Raw genomic sequence first — 18,087 nt, forward strand, 5'->3', positions numbered from 1 at the left:
CCTCCCTTTCCTGCTTTAGGAAGCAGAACAGCCGGGAAAGCCACCTCACTCCTCTTCCCACCTCCACCTTCTATGAATCTCCACCTTGAGATCTTGCAATTCCTACTTTCCAATACCAGGTGATAAGCAAACCTAGGTAAAAACTACCTACTTGGGGCAAGCCCACTCACAAGTCCCACTTTCTTCTTTTCAACCTTCTTCATTTACCTCTGTTACTAACTTAAGCTAGGTCCTGATCCCCTGACCTGTCCACAACGCCTCTACTCTTCAACTTCCCTCCTCCATATAAATGGCCAAAGAAGACTGAATCTCAAGATTTAGCTTTATGGAAAGGAAAATCCCCATAATCACTCATATCACCATCATCGTCATCACCATCATCATCATCACCATCAACATCACCATCACCACCATCACCATCATCATCATCGTCCTTACCGTAATATCACCATCATCACCATCAATACCATCATTATCACCATCATCACCACCATCATTAGAGCTAATATGTATTGAGCAGATACTGAGTGCCAAGGATGGTTCCAAGTGCTTTACATGCTTTATCCATTCACTCCCCATGGCAATAGCATAAAGTGGGCACTATTTTAATCCATATTTTACAGATTACAATGACAAAGTATAAATAAGTTAAATAAATGGCCCAAGGTCACAGAGCTAAGAAGTAACAGACCCAGGATTCACACCCCACGGTCTAGGCAGTAGTCTTCAGACCGCAGTTGCCTTTCCAGGGCTCAGGCTCCAGCCTGGCCTTTTACCAGGAACCCCTGTATTGAGTCATCAGGGGCTTGTGCCGCTGTGGACATTTTGATTCCCTCTCTGAGTATACAGCTCACCCTTTTGGGGTAAGTGACTAGCAGGGCAGAATTTTAGAATTCCGGAGTCTCTGGCCAAAAGCCTTCCCTTCAAAACTACGTTTAACTATCAACACCTTTATTGACCTTTCATCAGAGGCCAAGTAATTCCTTTTAAATCTTTAGAACAATGCTTTAAATACAGAATTCACACTTCATGAGTACAAAAACCAAGCTTTGCTATAATTCCATTTACCTGAAAATTTCTATTAAGTGGCTACATCACAATTACTGCCAGGTTTGACTCAATGTTTAGATGTGGTGGTAACCTTTCTTGACAAGGAAAGACAAGGAGGAAAGAGACCCAGGCCCTGCTCCGAGGAGCTCAGCATCCTATAGAGGAATGGCCAGGCACGTAGGCTGGGGCAACATGTGTGACTAGGGCAAGGAGAGAAGAGGGGCAGCCCCTAACCCAGCTCAAAGGACAAAGAAGACCTTCCAAGAGGTGACCTGTGGGGAGAGGACAATGAGCCAGGCCAGGAGGAGGGTGAGCCAGGCAGAGGGAACAACATGGGCAGGACTTGCAGATGGCAAGAGACACAGCCCAGGTCCCAGAGGGCCTTCAAGAGGTGGTTAGGGATTTGCAACATCATCCTACAGGCTTAGGGGGCTCCCTGCAGGGTTTTAAACCAGGAAGTAACATGGTCATATCAGTATTTTAGAAAGAGAAATCCATATGCTGTGTGACTTCAGCCTGGAGGAGGGTGAACCTGGATGACACAGCAAATGGAGAAATGATGAGGACCAGAAACAACGCTATGGGAAGCAGCAGAACATACTCGTAAAGACCATGGACTTGGGCCCTCATTGTGGGCTCAACTCTCAGCTCCTCCCCTACCACACTGTGGGACCCTGAGCCTTTCCCTCCCTAAGCTGCAGTTTCCCCATCTGTAAAATGAGGGCAAAAACCTTGCAGACAAATTCCATTGATAATCATTGTAAGTACAGAATCTCAAAGAGCCTATCTAACTTAAACTCCATTATCTAAGAATAAAGAAAAAGAGGTGGCTCAGTGATCCCAGCTGTCTTACCCCCAGAGCCCACACTAACTTTCCTTCTTGTCTCTGGAAAAGAATCCGTTATTACCACCACTTTAATCACATATTGGCTGGTAGCAGATTCCTTTGACGAGTTCCACCACTGCATTTATGAAGAGCAATGCCAGACAAAAAAAGATTTTCAAAAGAAATGCTTTAAATGCTTAAAATCCAATACCAAGTTACAAGAGCATGAGGAAAAATTGTTTATACAATTTGACTTCAATTATGTAATAAATATATTTATAGACTTGCAGAAGGCAAGAAACTACCATGCTAGCAATGGTTATCTCTGGTGGTGGGGAAATGAAGAAATGTTATCTTACTCTTCTAACTTTCTCCTTGTGTCTGTGTGTGTGTGTGTGTGTGTGTGTGTGTGTGTAGGGGTTGTTTGTTTAAAGTGTCCATAATAGACATATATTAAATCCCACCCCCTCCCCAAACCAGGAAAAGTTTGAAGGGGAGAGCATACAGAATGATTTCTCTGAAAGACATTTTAGGAGTAACTTAGTTGAAATCCTTCAACTGCTTGAAGAAGCACAGGAGTCAGTGACTTGCTGACCCTTGTCCCACAGCCCTTGAGGGGCAGCTCTGAGGGCAGAGACTCTGATAACTCTGGCAAGAGCAAGAGCTTGAAGGTAACCATAAACAGAGACAATCACACTCACTAATAGAGGTCTGTAAGTTACAGTCCAGTGAATAAGGCTTGGACTACAGAACAAACTGCACAGCATGATTCCATTCCTCAAAGTTGTCTCAAGCTTCAGGACCTTGGCCAGTTCCCAAAGCCTCTCAGGACCTGAGTTTTTTTCACTCTTAATTGAGGAAGTAAAACTAGATAATCTTTAAAGTCTCCCCCTGGGCAAAACTTCTATTCTGATGTCAACAAAAATGTATTAAGTGCCAACCAGGGGAATAATCTCAATGTCACAGAGTGACAAGGTTTATCAGATGTCCCAATGTCACTAGATCCCAGCAAGGGGTGCCACCAGCCTGCTTGGGGGATGTGAAGGAATCACAGAGGTGGAGAAAGTTGGTCAGGGTCCTGCAGGATGTTTACGAGCTGCCAGAGGACAGGAAGGAAAAGATCAGCATGTGTAAAACCGGAGCGATGTGGAAAACACAGGAACCCCATGGCACAGGAAGATAGCAGAGGTCACCCTTCCTGATGGAGCCTGAATCCTAACTTAAGGGAATTGGGCTTTATCCAGCAGGCAATGGGGAGCCCCTCCAGAATAGAAAGTGAGCAGGCTGGTGTTTCAGGATGATGGGCTGGAGGGGAGCAGGACTGAACAGGCAGAAGGCTGGTAAGTCATCCAAAGAAGAAGAGACCCAGAGAAGGCAGACGTGATGATACGCGACTGCATGCTTCCAGCCCTCTGAGTTAAACCCAAAGCCACATGATTTTGCCAGTGGAGTTACACGTTCCCTCCACTGTGCTCAAGGGCACACATTGTAAATCTTTGTGTTTGAGAAATTCTCATATCGTACATAGCTATCTACTGAGGCATTCTTTATCTTATTAATGAATAGGAGCTCTTTATAATATATTATAAAGACATTAATCCTTTTTAATGTATGCTACAAATATTTTCCCAAGTTTACCCCTTATCTTTTTTAATACTGTTTTCAAATGTAAAGTTTTCAACTATTTTGTGTACTCAGATCCATGGTTTTCCCCCATGGTTTTTTTCATAGCATATTAACCGATATTTACTCTTTAAAAATTGTTTTATCCATTTAGATTTAAATCTGTTGAGGGAATTCATCTTCATTTTTCTTCCAAAAGATCCTGTCAGTTGCCCCCCAAATTTATGAATCAGACATTCCCTTTCCATTGATTTGAAATATCATTTTATCATGTATACATATGTGTAGATATTCTATTTTATTCCACTGGTCTGACTTTTTTTGCAGGACTTGAATACAGCATTAATATAGCTTTCTAATTTTTTATATCTGCTAGGGCAAATCCTCCTTTGTTACTCTTCATTTTGAAATTTTCTCATCTTGCTTTGTAAATTTATATTTCCAGGTGAAACTTTGATTGATTTGATCATATTCCTCCCCCAAATTCCACTATTGTTATTATTCGAATTATACTCCAAATGAATTTGGGTGACATAACAATTGGTTTAAATGTCCCTCTCTTGATTAGATTCAGATCCTTGCAGTGAAATATGGTGACCTGTTCTTCTGGTGCCTAGCAGGGTGCCCAGCTTCGCTACAAGAATCTGGAGTGAAGTCCAGCTGAATCAACACCTCCACTCAACTACTATCCATAGGATAAACAAGGTCCTACTGTAAAGCACTGGAAACTATACTCAATATCCTGTGATAAACTACAATGGAAAAGAATATGAAAAAGTATATATATATATATGTATAACTGAGTCACTCTGCTGTACAGCAGAAATTAACACAACATTGTAAATCAACTATACTTCAATAAATTTTTTTTTTTTTTTTTGCGGTACGCGGGCCTCTCACTGTTGTGGTCTCTCCCGTTGCGGAGCACAGGCTCCGGAAGTGCAGGCCCAGCGGCCATGGCTCAGGGACCCAGCCGCTCTGTGGCATGTGGGATCCTCCCGGACTGGACTGGGGCACGAACCCGCGTCCCCTGCATTGGCAGGTGGACTCTCAACCACTGCGCCACCAGGGAAGCCCCAACAAAATTTTTTTAAAAAGAATACCTGCACTCAATGTCCGGCACAGGGTGGAGTGATTCTTTTCCTCTCTATTCATCCAGGAGGCAGAAAGGGTAAGAAGACTTCCTGGGGTCTTAGTTGACATATATCAGTTTCACTCTCAGGAAATTAATAAGAAATTAAGGAGGCGATGGCGTCTCTTCCAAGTGTTGCAGTTCCCAATTTACACAATGGGTTACTCAGTGTCTTTGCTTTGTATTTTTTAACTGCTTGATAAAAATGTCAGAGGCGCTTATACCTCACTGCTGAGTTCCTCTTATTCATCACTGTCACACTTTCCTAGTATAACGACGTTATCTTTGCAGGTGCCCAAGTCAACCGTGCTAGAACACACGCTGCAGCTGGCAAGGGCTGAGCCTCCTCCTTACGTATACCTAGAAGGTGCCAGGCACTGTACTCGAGCCCAGTAAACCTTGGTTCATGTCCAACCGACAGTCAAACAGGCTTAACCTTGACGTCAGATCTTCAGATACATATTTTAGAAACCTCTCCTCCACCCTTAATTAACTCCTTCCTTTAAGATCCAAGTGAATTCTTACCTCCTCCAAGAGGCCTGCCATCCACCCAGCCCGCCCAGCCCACCCTTTCCCCCTTGTCATTACCCCCAGCACCTATGATCTGTATGTTGGGTCACAACCTCACAAGTTCAGTCACAGCTGATGTCCATGGTTTGTTTGGCTTTTTGCCCTTGTTTAATGTCTCAGTGTGGGGGAGGGATGGTGGGTGATGGTCGATCGGAATCTCCAGGCTGCCTCAGACTCCACTGCGCCCTAGAATCTTGCGCGGGCCTGACTCACATACTTACAGCACCGGCGCGGCCCCCGTGGGAATTTAAGCTTGAGACCCTGATACATAACATTCTTTTCGCAATTAACACAGAACACTTGCACAGCAGCATTATTTCCATGTGTAATAATACTGATGATGTTTATTGAGCCCTTACAGAATGCAAGGCACTGTGCCGAGTGCTTTGCCTGCATCATTCCGTTTACTTTGACGACCACCCTATGAAGCGGGTACTATTATTCTCATCTTACAGCCAGGATACTGAGGTCCAGGGAGGTAAGTAATGTGCCCAAGGTCACATACAATCAGTGGAAAAACAGGCATGCAAGTCCAGGCCTCTGGTGCAAGAGACCGTTGTTCCCACAACACTCTAGGGCCATCACCTGCATATGTCTCATCTCCCCACTCGATGATGACCTGCTTGAACATGGTCCACAGGCAGAGGTCACCTGGCCCAGGGCCCAGTGGGGCTGAAATCCAATCCATTGCTCCACTGCCAAGCCTTTCACCCATGGGTCTGCAGCCCAGGAGGGCCACCTATGCCTGTTTCTCCTGAAGGCAATGAGCTAGAGACAGCCCTGAAGACCTGGGTATGGCTCGTCTCCATCCATGTGAGAAGGTCTGGGCCACGGAGAAAGGGCTCATAAATACTGATTAAATGAATGTTCTCTGACCTTTATTGCAATCTCGCAGCATTGAGGACAATCAGCGCAGTCATGGGATATTTACCTGTTGAGTGCCACCCACAATGTAAGGCACCGTGCGGGATGCAAGAAGGAATCAGACATGGTGCTGCCTGGCAGAAGCTCACAGACCAGTCAGGAGAACTGTCTGCACCTGTGTGCCTGACTCGGGTTTTATGCCGGCCTCATCTGTGCAGGAATTTGGCTCACTAGGAGGCAGTATGGTCCACTGCCCAGCAGCAGGGCTCTGGAGCCAAAGGGCCTGGGTTCATATCTTATTCCAACACTACCTGTGCAGAATGGCGTTCACACAGCAGGCCTGAGACTTCCATCCTCTGGGAGGCCTGCTCAAGGTGCTGGGCCTTGGCTGGTGTCTGGGAACTCAGGTTTCAGAGGGTTCCCACCATCTCCTGATAAAAGGGGCTCACGGGGCCTAAAGTGTTGGGCAAAGGATGTGGGGTACACTGAATACATGCTGTCCTCCTGGGAGGTACCAGGCAGAGGGTGCCCTGTGCCCAGCTCCCAGTACAAACCCTGGCACTGGGTCTCGAATGAGCTTCCCTGGTAGACAGCACTTCACATGTGCTGTCATAACTTGATGCCAGAGGAATTAAGCGTGTCCTACGTGTCTCCACTGGGAGAGGACCCTGGAAGCCTGCACCTGGTGTCCTCCAGACCTCGCCCTGAGTCCCTGTTCCCTTTGCTGATTCTGCTTTGCATCCTTTCTCTGTCATAAATCAGCCTGAGTAAGAGTATGTGTGCGGTCCTGTGAGCTCTCCTAGGGAATCACTGCACCTGGGAGTGGTCTTGGGAACACTGATACCCTAGTCATGTGACCTTGGGCAAATGACTTGACCTAAGTGTGCCTCAGTTTCTCTATCTATGAAATGGAGGTGATTTAAAATACAATCTATCCCCTCAGATTATGGTGACGATGTCACAATTCAGCAAATGAAGACTGCTTAGGATGCCTGGCACCTAGTAGGTGCTTAAGAAATGTGGAGCGTGGTTATATAGTGAATAAACACTTGATGAACATGTGAATGAGTGAATGCATGAGCTGTGGGTGATTGAATGATGAACAAAAATGGAGGAATGTTAATGATGAATAGCAGAAGCAGGGCTGCAGGGCCCTGGGCAGCTCTGGGAAGACAAAACATGACCACCCACTAGCCGTGGGGTGAACACTGCAGGGTGGGTAGCAGCTGGCTGATGGGTGGGTGAGGCCCCAGCCTGTCCAGGCAGTGACTGACCCGTCTTGCCCAGATGAAAGTGTCATCCAGGAGACTAGCCAAACAGCCTCAGGCCACACTGGGGGACCCCAGACTGCACAGAGCCCCCAGCCTTGGCTCGTGTCTGGGAGGCTAAGGCCAGCGGTAGGCCCCTACCCTTGGCTCTGAGGACAGCAAGAGACCACACACCAAAGACATAAAAAGACACACTGGGGGCATAAAGCAGGTGTCCAGGTCAAAGATTTTCTCCTACCGTTATCTTTTCTTCTGTTGTTATGGTGAAAAGGGCTTTTAGCTGGGCTCTGTTCTAGAAAAAGAAAAAAGAAAGCACTTCAGTAAATAGGTTTTGGCATCTGAGACACGGGGTAACATTTCGTGTTTCCGACCCACCAACCCACTGTGCCTGGAGCAACACTGGGCCCTTGACTTTGCAGGTGGAGGCTGGTGGATGTCTTAAAGTTCCTTTGGGGGAAAGGTCTATGAAACTGTGATGCGTCCTTCTCTCCTAGAGGCATGTGTGAAATCCAAACACCAGTTTCCCTAACTGCCAGGGAAACCCAGGCAGTGTGCCCTGGTGGTGAAACACTTGGGGTTAGGGGCAGGTCGGGCTGGGGTGAGGGATGACCCTGAAGCTTACCCGCCCTGTGACCTGGAGCAGCCACTTTCACCCTCTGGGATCTAGTCTGTACCCTTCAGGAAGGGGGAGAGAATCATAGGCTCCGATGTCATTGCTCCGATTGTCAGCTCTCTTTCCAATGCTCCCAACACCCCTAAACCCCAACTCCCTATGTGTCTCCTCCCAATACCTTCTAATACTCCTCTGCTTAGAAAACATAGGAAATGGAAAAATGAAGGGTGAGCGTTATGACTGCTATCTGTCCAACCACGTGGTATCTGAGGAGACTCAACATGAGATCATACTTCTTCCTGGGGGTAGAGTCAGAATATCTTGCAACTGAAAGGCAGTGCAGGGTAGTCTGGAGAGAACCAGGCTACCCCAGTTCATGCCTGGCTCTATCACCCTCCAGCACTGTGGTTTTGGACAAGTTATTGACCTCTCTGTGCCTCAGTTTCCTCATCTGTACAATGGGAATTATATTCAACTCGGAGGGTTGCTGTGAGGATTAATTAGAAGAGTGCCTGGCACATACGGAGGAGTGCTGTGAAAGTATTACTGCTATTGGGTGTAGCAGGTGGTGATGGGTGGTTGTGTCAATGTAGGTAACCTGGCCTGGAGACTTGGAGCCCGAAGTCCAGTGAGCTAGGCAACCCCTGTGTAATCCTATCACGGCCACTTGGAGGCATTTTCCCTTGACCTGAGTGATGGTCCACCTGAGGTAGGAAACCTCCTGACCCATGCCCTACAGTTGTTACAGCAGCCACACTGGGAGCACTGGGGCATCCCAAATGCATCATGGGCCAGCAGGACAAGCGGATGGAGGCTTCCAAGGGAAGTCGAAATGCCACAAGCTTTCTTTTTCCGGAGGGAAATGGAAATTTTAAGAAACAAACAAATAAACAAACAAGTCTTTAAAGAAGAGACACCTATGAAGCAATCACTTGGCCCTTTCTGTTCCTGAATTGTCTGTGCTTCGGAATATTCATGGTGCCCTGTGAGTTTCAGGGTCTCCTGAACTAGTGGGTTCAAAGGCCAGTTTCCTCTCTCTTCACTCCCTCTGGGTCCCTCCTCCCTGTGTTTACTGACACTCAAAGTCTCAGCAGAAAGGGGCTCAAAGTGTACTTCATCTCTTTGCAAAACATGAATCCTCAGCCCCGCGCCTACATAAACTTCAAGGCTTGAGAAACATGTTTTAGATCACAGCCTGAAGTCAGGAAACATGGACCACGTGAGATCCAGTGATTGTTTTATAAGGTGGGCAGCATGGTTATACAATAAATGGTAAGGAACTGGAGATGAATGTTCTAGATTTTCCCCTCTTTGACCTCCCTTCATCTAGGTCCTGTCTCATCTACCCTTGTATGAATTTGAGGTGCATGTGTGTATGTGTGCACATCCACGTGCATGTGTGTATCCATGTGCACATGTGTATGTGTGCATATCCACGTGCACGTGTGTGTGTCCATGTGCATGTATGTGTGCATATCCATGTGCACGTGTGTCCGTGTGTCCGTGTGCATGTGTGCATATCCATGAGCACATGTGTGCATGTGTGAGCATGTGCATGTGTGCATGTGTATATCCACATGCACACACGTGTATCCAGGTGCACGTGTATGTGTGCATATCCACGTGCACGTGCGCATCCATGTGCATGTGTGTGCATGTGTGTCTATCCATGTGCATGCATGTGTGCACATCTGTGTGTGTTTGAGAAAGTAGTTTCCAGATCTAAACATAATGCATTTCTGACAGTACCTACTTCATGCTGTGAGGATTAGTAAGTGGTAACTATTTTTATTACCCTCTCCACTGCTCTAATACCATGTGAAAATGTCAGAACTAGAAGAGATTGCGGGGAGTCTTCCTACCCCTCTCATTTCTCAGGTGGGAAAACTGAAACTCAGAGACACTGAACTGTTCTGAAAACACAGCGAGGACAGCGTTCCCACCTCTGAAACACCAGACACCAGCTCCACACTAACTTGAAGGATTTCAAGTTGGGCACCTGCATTTTTAAATAACTCCTTTATTCTCCCATTGGTAGTGTGAGCCTCTTTATGGCTGACAAGCAGAGTAGACCCATGTTCTCTTGGGGAGTTGTCGTGAGTCTCACTCAAACTTTGATCATGTTCAGCCCCAAATACACTGGACCTCCTTGCCATCACGCAGGAAGGCCTAGGAGTCACCCAAAGAAACTGTGAAGTCCAAATGGGTGAGCCGATTGGAGAACGAGGCATAGGAGCCGCTCACCATTATCAACACTTATCCACTCAGCAAACGCCGGCCTTCCATGGGCCTTTTCTAAGGCAGGGACAGGAAGGGCGATGCTGACAGTCTAATGCAGGCAGGAACCTACAACACATGGAATCTCCAGGTGGGCAGGGGGACTCTCCGCTCTGTCTACAGAACTGCCCAGAGAGTACCTGAAGGCTTGGAAGGGGATGGAAAGAAACTGCAGGCCACGTGCAAATATAAAATCATCTCTTTTATCCCCACAAGAGACTGGAGACTATAGAACAATCTCCCTTTTACTGATGAGAAACTAGAGGCTCAGAGAAGTTCAAAAAGAAAAAAAACACACCTGCCCAAGAACCATTAGTTCACTGATCTATTCATTCGTCCACTCAACAAATATTTACTGAGCAACTAGTGTGGGTGGGGCTCTATTTTGGGCACAGAGAACACACCTGGGAATAGGGCCAATGGGGTCCCTGGTCTCATGGAGTGACATTCTAGTGGCGGATGGGGGTTTACTGGGGGGATGGGGTTGACATGACACAGACAGGCACCAAGCAAAGCAACGGACAGGACCCGTCAGGGGGTGACAGTCAAGGAGGTCGCCCCGGGGTGAGAGGCCCCGGACCTCATGCCTCCTGCTGCCCCACCAGCCTCCCCAGGCTCTTCTGGGAGGTGAAGCCGCCCTGGCCTAACGTCCCCTCCCTACATGAGGAGGTGGAGGCTTCCAATTTCACTGGGTTTCTGAGTTTCTCACTGTTGGTTTCCGACTGTTGCCTTATCTTAAATTTTAATTTTAACATATTTGGTTTCCTGTCCTTTGAAATTCGGATGGTATTTCTTCTGGGCCATTTTATCGCCATTTTTGTATCCTTCTTTGTCCTCTGTTCTTGACTTTGCACTTAATTGTGTTCGGAGACATCTGTCTTTTCTGACAGTTTTATACAGTTTTCTCATATCTGGTCTTTACCTTTTGGGAATCTTTCATTTTATTTAATTTTATCCAGGACTGTTTTTCTTATTGCAGCAGAAAACACTGCACACAGGCTCCCCAGCCTTGGATGGAAAGATTCGGCAGCTGTGGGGTCCGATATTGATTCTGCCACGTGACTTGGGGCAGTCACCCTTGGAGCCTCATTTTCTAAGTCTATTATAAAAGGTACTTTCTCCAGGGACTGAAATCAGAACAAAATGAGCAGAGTAACTAGAGCATGAGCTCCTTGATCTCGAGGCCGGAGATCTTGACAATATTGTCTTGACAACAAAGACAATAGCGGTGATGAACTCTGGAAGGAGAGCTGGGCAGGAGGCATCAGAACATCTCCACTCCCAGTATCTCTGGCCTCGAGCGGAGCACAGACCTCCTCCTCTGTATTCCCAGGTGTGTACAGCATGTAGCACGGGTCATGCAACCAACCACATTCACTGCCTACGTGGATTAATAAAAAAGTGAATGGAAAATGAAGGTGCTAATAGTAATGGGGTTACAGGTTAAATCACGTCCCCCCAAAATCCATATGTTGAAGCCCTAATCCCCAGTATCTCAGAATGTGTCTGTATTTGGAGACAACCTTTACAGATGTGATTAAGGTAAAATGAGACCATCAAGGTGAACTCTAATCTCACCTGAAAAGTGTCCTTAAAAGAAGAGGACACTAGGACACAGACACACAGAGAGGCACGACCATGTGAGCACACAGGGAGAAGACAGCCCTCTACAAGCCAAGGACACAGGCCTCAAAAGGAACCAGCCCTGCCCACACCTTGATCCAGACTTCCAGCCTCCAAGATTGTGAACAACCAAATTTCTGTTGTTTTTGAGCCATCTGGTCTGTGGTACTTTTTCACAGCAGCTCTAGCAAACCAATACAAATGGGAGATATTTGGTTGAGTGCTTACCATGCCCAAGACACAGCGATGATAAATTAACATCTATCGTTTACATATCTTGATAATCAGGTCCACAGAAGTTAAAGTAATTAAGGTCACAAGGAGCTTCGAGGGAGCCTGATTCATGGTCAAGTGTGTGAGATTCCAGGGCCTGCGCATTTATCCAGAATTGGGTATCATCACTGAACAAATGAAGGATGGAACGAAGAAAAGAATGAACTAACAGATGTTGTCTCCAGGGTTTCTAAAACAACAGTGACAAGAAAGAAATCAAAGTAACAAAGACAATACCGGTGATGAACTCTGGAAGGAGAGCTGGGCAGGAAGCATCAGGACCTCTCCACTCCCAACGTCTCTGGCCTCGAGTGATGCTGTGTAGCTGACGGAGAAGGAGTCTCCAACTGCTCAGAGAGAAGGCACATGTGGGTCAAGAACGGGGTCCCTGCCACACCCCAGACACAGCCAAGCATCCAAAGATGGTTGGCATCACAGCTGACAGCGGCAGCAAGAGCCCCTTTGATCTCATATACTTTTTATCGGGGAGAAGAAACTGGGCAGGTGTGCTCTTGGACCCCCTCTTTTTTCACTTGGAAGGGCTGTCGGCACCCTTACAAGGAGCTTTACCTGGGCTCCACCCCATCCTGGGGCTGGGCAGGCCCGTCCTCTTAATTCAGGATGCCATACACTTAGGAAGTCCAGAACCTTCTTGTTTTGTTCTGAATCCAGGTGGGGACCTATTTGTTCCCAATGATCCCATGCACACAATGATGGGACAGAGTTTTTATAGGACTTTTGGGCGACACTAGCTGCCGCTTTGACACCTCCAGCTGGTTCTGAAAGCCCAGCACACAGCACAGGGAAGCAGTGCCAGACTGGGCCCGGGAGGGGGCAGTGGAGAAAGTCACTCAGGCTCACGTAGGGTCTCCTCCAACCTCATGGTCTCTGGCTGGCCTTCGATGGCTTAATTACACAAACAGAGAAGCTTCCTAAGAGATAGGGTTTCTGACTCAAAGCTCCCCTTAGTCAGAAGCCAGGACTGGTTAGAAGACGATGGCTCCGCTATTGGGAGGGGCCACACTCAGTCACACCCCCAGGTGAACAAGCAGGCTCTGGAGGCATGGGTGGAAAAAGAGGGACCCCAAACGAAAGCAGGTGACAGGGTGGCCACCACTGCAGGTTCCAGTTTTGTAGGAGGCAGGGATGTCTCAGCCCCACCTTCTGGAGGTAGGGCCGGCATGCCCTGGGGACCCTTCCGTATGATGTTGGAAATAGACTGTGCCCACCGTCACTACTAAAGGCGGAGTTCTCCCACTGAGCTGACGTTCTCAGGTGGGCTCCAGATACCTGGCAGAAACCGCAGGCACGTGTGAACTAAAGCAACATCTCTGTCCTTGCTCTTTCTGATGGATGCCTCTAAGCCTCAGCCATGGTCTGGGGAGGATGCTGAGTGCTGCTTTGGGGACATGGCCGTGTCTGTCCAGAGGCTGAGACTGGTGGCTGGTTGTCTGAACAGGGTGGATGTGGAAATGACATTGTGATACTTTAAAAAAAAAAAAAAAAAACAGCTTTGAGGGCTTCCCTGGTGGCATAGTGGTTGAGAGTCTGCCTGCTGATGCAGGGGACGCAGGTTCGTGCCCCAGTCCGGGAAGATTCCACATGCCGTGGAGCGGCTGGGCCCGTGAGCCATGGCCGCTGAGCCTGTGCGTCCGGAGCCTGTGCTCCACAACGGGAGAGGCCACAACAGTGAGAGGCCCGCGTACCTCAAAAAAAAAAAAAAACAGCTTTGAGATAAAATTTATACATCACCTAATTCACCTGTTCTAAACATGAGATTTAGAGAATTTTGTACACTTACAGAGCTGTACAGCCATCACCACAGTCTGATTTCAGAACATCCCTATCACCCTAAAAAGTAGCCTGGTGCCCAATGGCAGTTACTCTCCATAGCCACCCCCAGCCCTAGGCAACCACTGATCTACTTTTTGGGGACTATTGGCCTTTTTGGACATCTCATAGAAATGAAATCATACAAGCTGTGTTCTTTGTGTCAGGTTTCGTTCCCCGAGCAAACCTCTTTTTTTTGAGGTTCATCCATGTTGTAGTGTGTACCAGTACTTCATTCCTTTCTATGGCTGAGTAATATCCCACCGTATGGATAGACCACATTTTGTTTATATGATACTCTCATGTCCCTTACCTCCATGGAAATTTTTTAAAGTGAAGCATATGAAAAAATTGGGGTTCAATGAATTTCAGCTTCTGAGTCAAGGAGCTGCACCCTTTCTTCTGCTGAAGGAACCCCAACTCCTCCCAGCAGCAACAACCATCAGGGGGAGTCTGGACAGAATAAAACAATGGGAAGATGGTCTGGGGAACCTTAATTTAAGAATTTTGACTGTGGACTTCAAAACTTACAAGCGCAAAAATTTTGATCTCAGATTTTAATTCCTTTTGGATTTCTTTTTTTTTTTTCTTTTTTCCATTTTTTTTTATTAGTTTCTGCTTTATAACAAAGTGAATCAGTCATACATATACATCTGTTCCCACATCCCCTCCCTCATGCATCTCCCTCCCTCCCACCCTCCCCATCCCTCCCCTCCAGGCGGTCACAAAGCACCGAGCTGATCTCCCTGTGCTCTGCGGCTGCTTCCCACTATCTATCTAGCCTACGTTTGGTAGTGTATATATGTCCATGCCTCTCTTTCGCTTTGTCACAGCTTACCCTTCCCCCTCCCCATATCCTCAAGTCCATTCTCAAGTAGGTCTGTGTCTTTATTCCCGTTTTACCCCTAGGTTCTTCATGACATTATTTTATCTTATATTCCATATATATGTGTTAGCATACGGTATTTGTCTTTCTCTTTCTGACTTACTTCACTCTGTATGACAGACTCTAGGTCTATCCACCTCATTACAAATAGCTCAGTTTCGTTTCTTTTTATGGCTGAGTAATATTCCATTGTATATATGTGCCACATCTTCTTTATCCATTCATCCGATGATGGACACTTAGGTTGTTTCCAGCTCCGGGCTATTGTGAATAGAGCTGCAATGAACATTTTGGTACATGTCTCTTTTTGAATTATGGTTTTCTCAGGGTATATGCCTAGTAGTGGGATTGCTGGATCATATGGTAGTTCTATTTTTAGTTTTTTAAGGAACCTCCATACTGTTCTCCATAGTGGCTGTACCAATTCACATTCCCACCAGCAGTGCAAGAGTGTTCCCTTTTCTCCACACCCTCTCCAGCATTTATTGTTTCTAGATTTCTTGATGATGGCCATTCTGACTGGTGTGAGATGATATCTCATTGTAGTTTTGATTTGCATTTCTCTAATGATTAATGATGTTGAGCATTCTTTCATGTGTTTGTTGGCAGTCTGTATATCTTCTTTGGAGAAATGCCTATTTAAGTCTTCTGCCCATTTTTGGATTGGGTTGTTTGTTTTTTTGCTATTGAGCTGCATGAGCTGTTTATAAATTTTGGAGATTAATCCTTTGTCAGTTGCTTCATTTGCAAATATTTTCTCCCATTCTGAGGGTTGTCTTTTGGTCTTGTTTATGGTTTCCTTTGCTGTGCAAAAGCTTTGAAGTTTCATTAGGTCCCATGTGTTTATCTTTGTTTTTATTTCCATTTCTCTAGGAGGTGGGTCCAAAAGGATCTTGCTGTGATTTATGTCATAGAGTGTTCTACCTATGTTTTCCTCTAAGAGTTTGATAGTTTCTGGCCTTACATTTAAGTCTTTAATCCATTTTGAGCTTATTTTTGTGTATGGTGTTAGGGAATGATCTAATCTCATACTTTTACATGTCCCTGTCCAGTTTTCCCAGCACCACTTATTGAAGAGGCTGTCCCTTCTCCACTGTACATTCCTGCCTCCTTTATCAAAGATAAGTTGGCCATATGTGCGTGGGTTTATCTCTGGGCTTTCTATCCTGATCCACTGATCTATCTTTCTGTTTTTATGCCAGTACCACACTGTCTTAATTACTGTAGCTTTGTAGTATAGTCTGAAGTCAGGGAGCCTGATTCCTCCAGCTCCTTTTTTCGTTCTCAAGATTGCTTTGGCTATTCAGGGTCTTTTGTTTTTCCAAACAAATTTTGAAATTTTTTGTTCTAGTTCTGTGAAAAATGCCAGTGGTAGTTTGATAGGGATTGCATTGAATCTGTAGATTGCTTTGGGTAGTAGAGTCATTTTCACAATATTGATTCTTCCAATCCAGGAGCATGGTATATCTCTCCATCTGTTTGTATCATCTTTAATTTCTTTCATCAGTGTCTTATAATTTTCTGCATACAGGTCTTTTGTCTCCTTAGGTAGGTTTATTCCTAGATATTTTATTCTTTTTGTTGCAATGGTAAATGGGAGTGTTTTCTTGATTTCATTTTCAGATTTTTCATCATTAGTGTACAGGAATGCCAGAGATTTCTGTACATTAATTTTGTAACCTGCTACTTTACCAAATTCATTGATTAGCTCTAGTAGTTTTTCGGTAGCATCTTTAGGATTCTCTATGTATAGTATCATGTCATCTGCAAACAATGACAGCTTTACTTCTTCTTTTCCGATTTGGATTCCTTTTATTTCCTTTTCTTCTCTGATTGCTGTGGCTAAAACTTCCAAAACTAGGTTGAATAAGAGTGGTGAGAGTGGGCAACCTTGTCTTGTTCCTGATCTTAGTGGAAATGGTTTCAGTTTTTCACCATTGAGGACAATGTTGGCTGTGGGTTTGTCATATATGGCCTTTATTATGTTGAGGAAAGTTCCCTCTATGCCTACTTTCTGCAGTGTTTTTATCATAAATGGGTGTTGAATTTTGTCGAAAGCTTTCTCTGCATCTATTGAGATGATCATATGGTTTTTCTCCTTCAACTTGTTAATATGGTGTATCACATTGATTGATTTGCGTATACTGAAGAATCCTTGCATTCCTGGAATAAACCCCACTTGATCATGGTGTATGATCCTTTTAATGTGCTGTTGGATTCTGTTTGCTAGTATTTTGTTGAGGATTTTTGCATCTATGTTCATCAGTGATATTGGCCTGTAGTTTTCTTTCTTTGTGACATCCTTGCCTGGTTTTGGTATCAAGGTGATGGTGGCCTCGTAGAATGAGTTTGGGAGTGTTCCTTCCTCTGAAATTGTTTGGAAGAGTTTGAGAAGGATGGGTGTTAGCTCTTCTCTAAATGTTTGATAGAATTTGCCTGTGAAGCCATCTGGTCCTGGGCTTTTGTTTGATGGAAGATTTTTAATCACAGTTTCAATTTCAGTGCTTGTGATTGGTCTATTCATATTTTCTATTTCTTCCTGAGTCAGTCTTGGCAGGTTGTGCATTTCTAAGAATTTGTCCATTTCTTCCAGGTTGTCCATTTTATTGGCATAGAGTTGCCTGTAGTAATCTCTCATGATCTTTTGTATTTCTGCAGTGTCAGTTGTTACTTCTCCTTTTTCATTTCTAATTCTATTGATTTGAGTCTTCTCCCTTCTTTTCTTGATGAGTCTGGCTAATGGTTTGTCAATTTTGTTTATCTTCTCAAAGAACCAGCTTTTAGTTTGGTTGATCTTTGCTATCGTTTCCTTCATTTCTTTTTCATTTATTTCTGATCTGATCTTTATGATTTCTTTCCTTCTGCTAGCTTTGGGGTTTTTTTGTTCTTCTTTCTCTAATTGCTTTAGGTGCAGGGTCAGGTTGTTTACTCGAAATGTTTCCTGTTTCTTAAGGTGGGATTGTATTGCTATAAACTTCCCCCTTAGAACTGCTTTTGCTGCATCCCATAGGTTTTGGGTTGTCGTGTCTCCATTGTCATTTGTTTCTAGGTATTTTTTAATTTCCTCTCTGATTTCTTCAGTGATCACTTCGTTATTGAGTAGTGTATTGTTTAGCCTCCATGTGTTTGTATTTTTTACAGATCTTTTCCTGTAATTGATGTCTAGTCTCATAGCATTGTGGTCGGAAAAGATACTTGATACAATTTTAATTTTCTTAAATTTACCAAGGCTTGATTTGTGACCCAAGATAT

The 18,087-nt window shown here is 45.3% G+C and overlaps 1 protein-coding gene across 2 annotated transcripts in view; it reads right to left on the minus strand.

Annotated features, from left to right (window-relative positions):
* The window catches only part of EVC2 (EvC ciliary complex subunit 2), a 155,304-nt gene that overhangs the window by 115,190 nt on the left and 22,027 nt on the right, over positions 1–18,087 (minus strand). The window contains exons 6-7 of one of the 2 annotated variants that reach the window (XM_060104248.1): positions 12,357–12,466; positions 7,572–7,625 (exon numbers count right to left, since the gene is read on the minus strand). In XM_060104248.1, coding sequence (XP_059960231.1) covers positions 7,572–7,625; positions 12,357–12,466 — 164 coding nt within the window. Of the gene's footprint in view, positions 1–7,571; positions 7,626–11,449; positions 11,512–12,356; positions 12,467–18,087 lie in introns of those variants that run through there. The other variant, XM_060104257.1, reaches the window with a different exon arrangement.

The sequence above is a fragment of the Mesoplodon densirostris genome, chromosome 1 (genome assembly GCF_025265405.1).
Source record: "Mesoplodon densirostris isolate mMesDen1 chromosome 1, mMesDen1 primary haplotype, whole genome shotgun sequence".
NCBI lineage: Eukaryota > Metazoa > Chordata > Mammalia > Artiodactyla > Ziphiidae > Mesoplodon > Mesoplodon densirostris.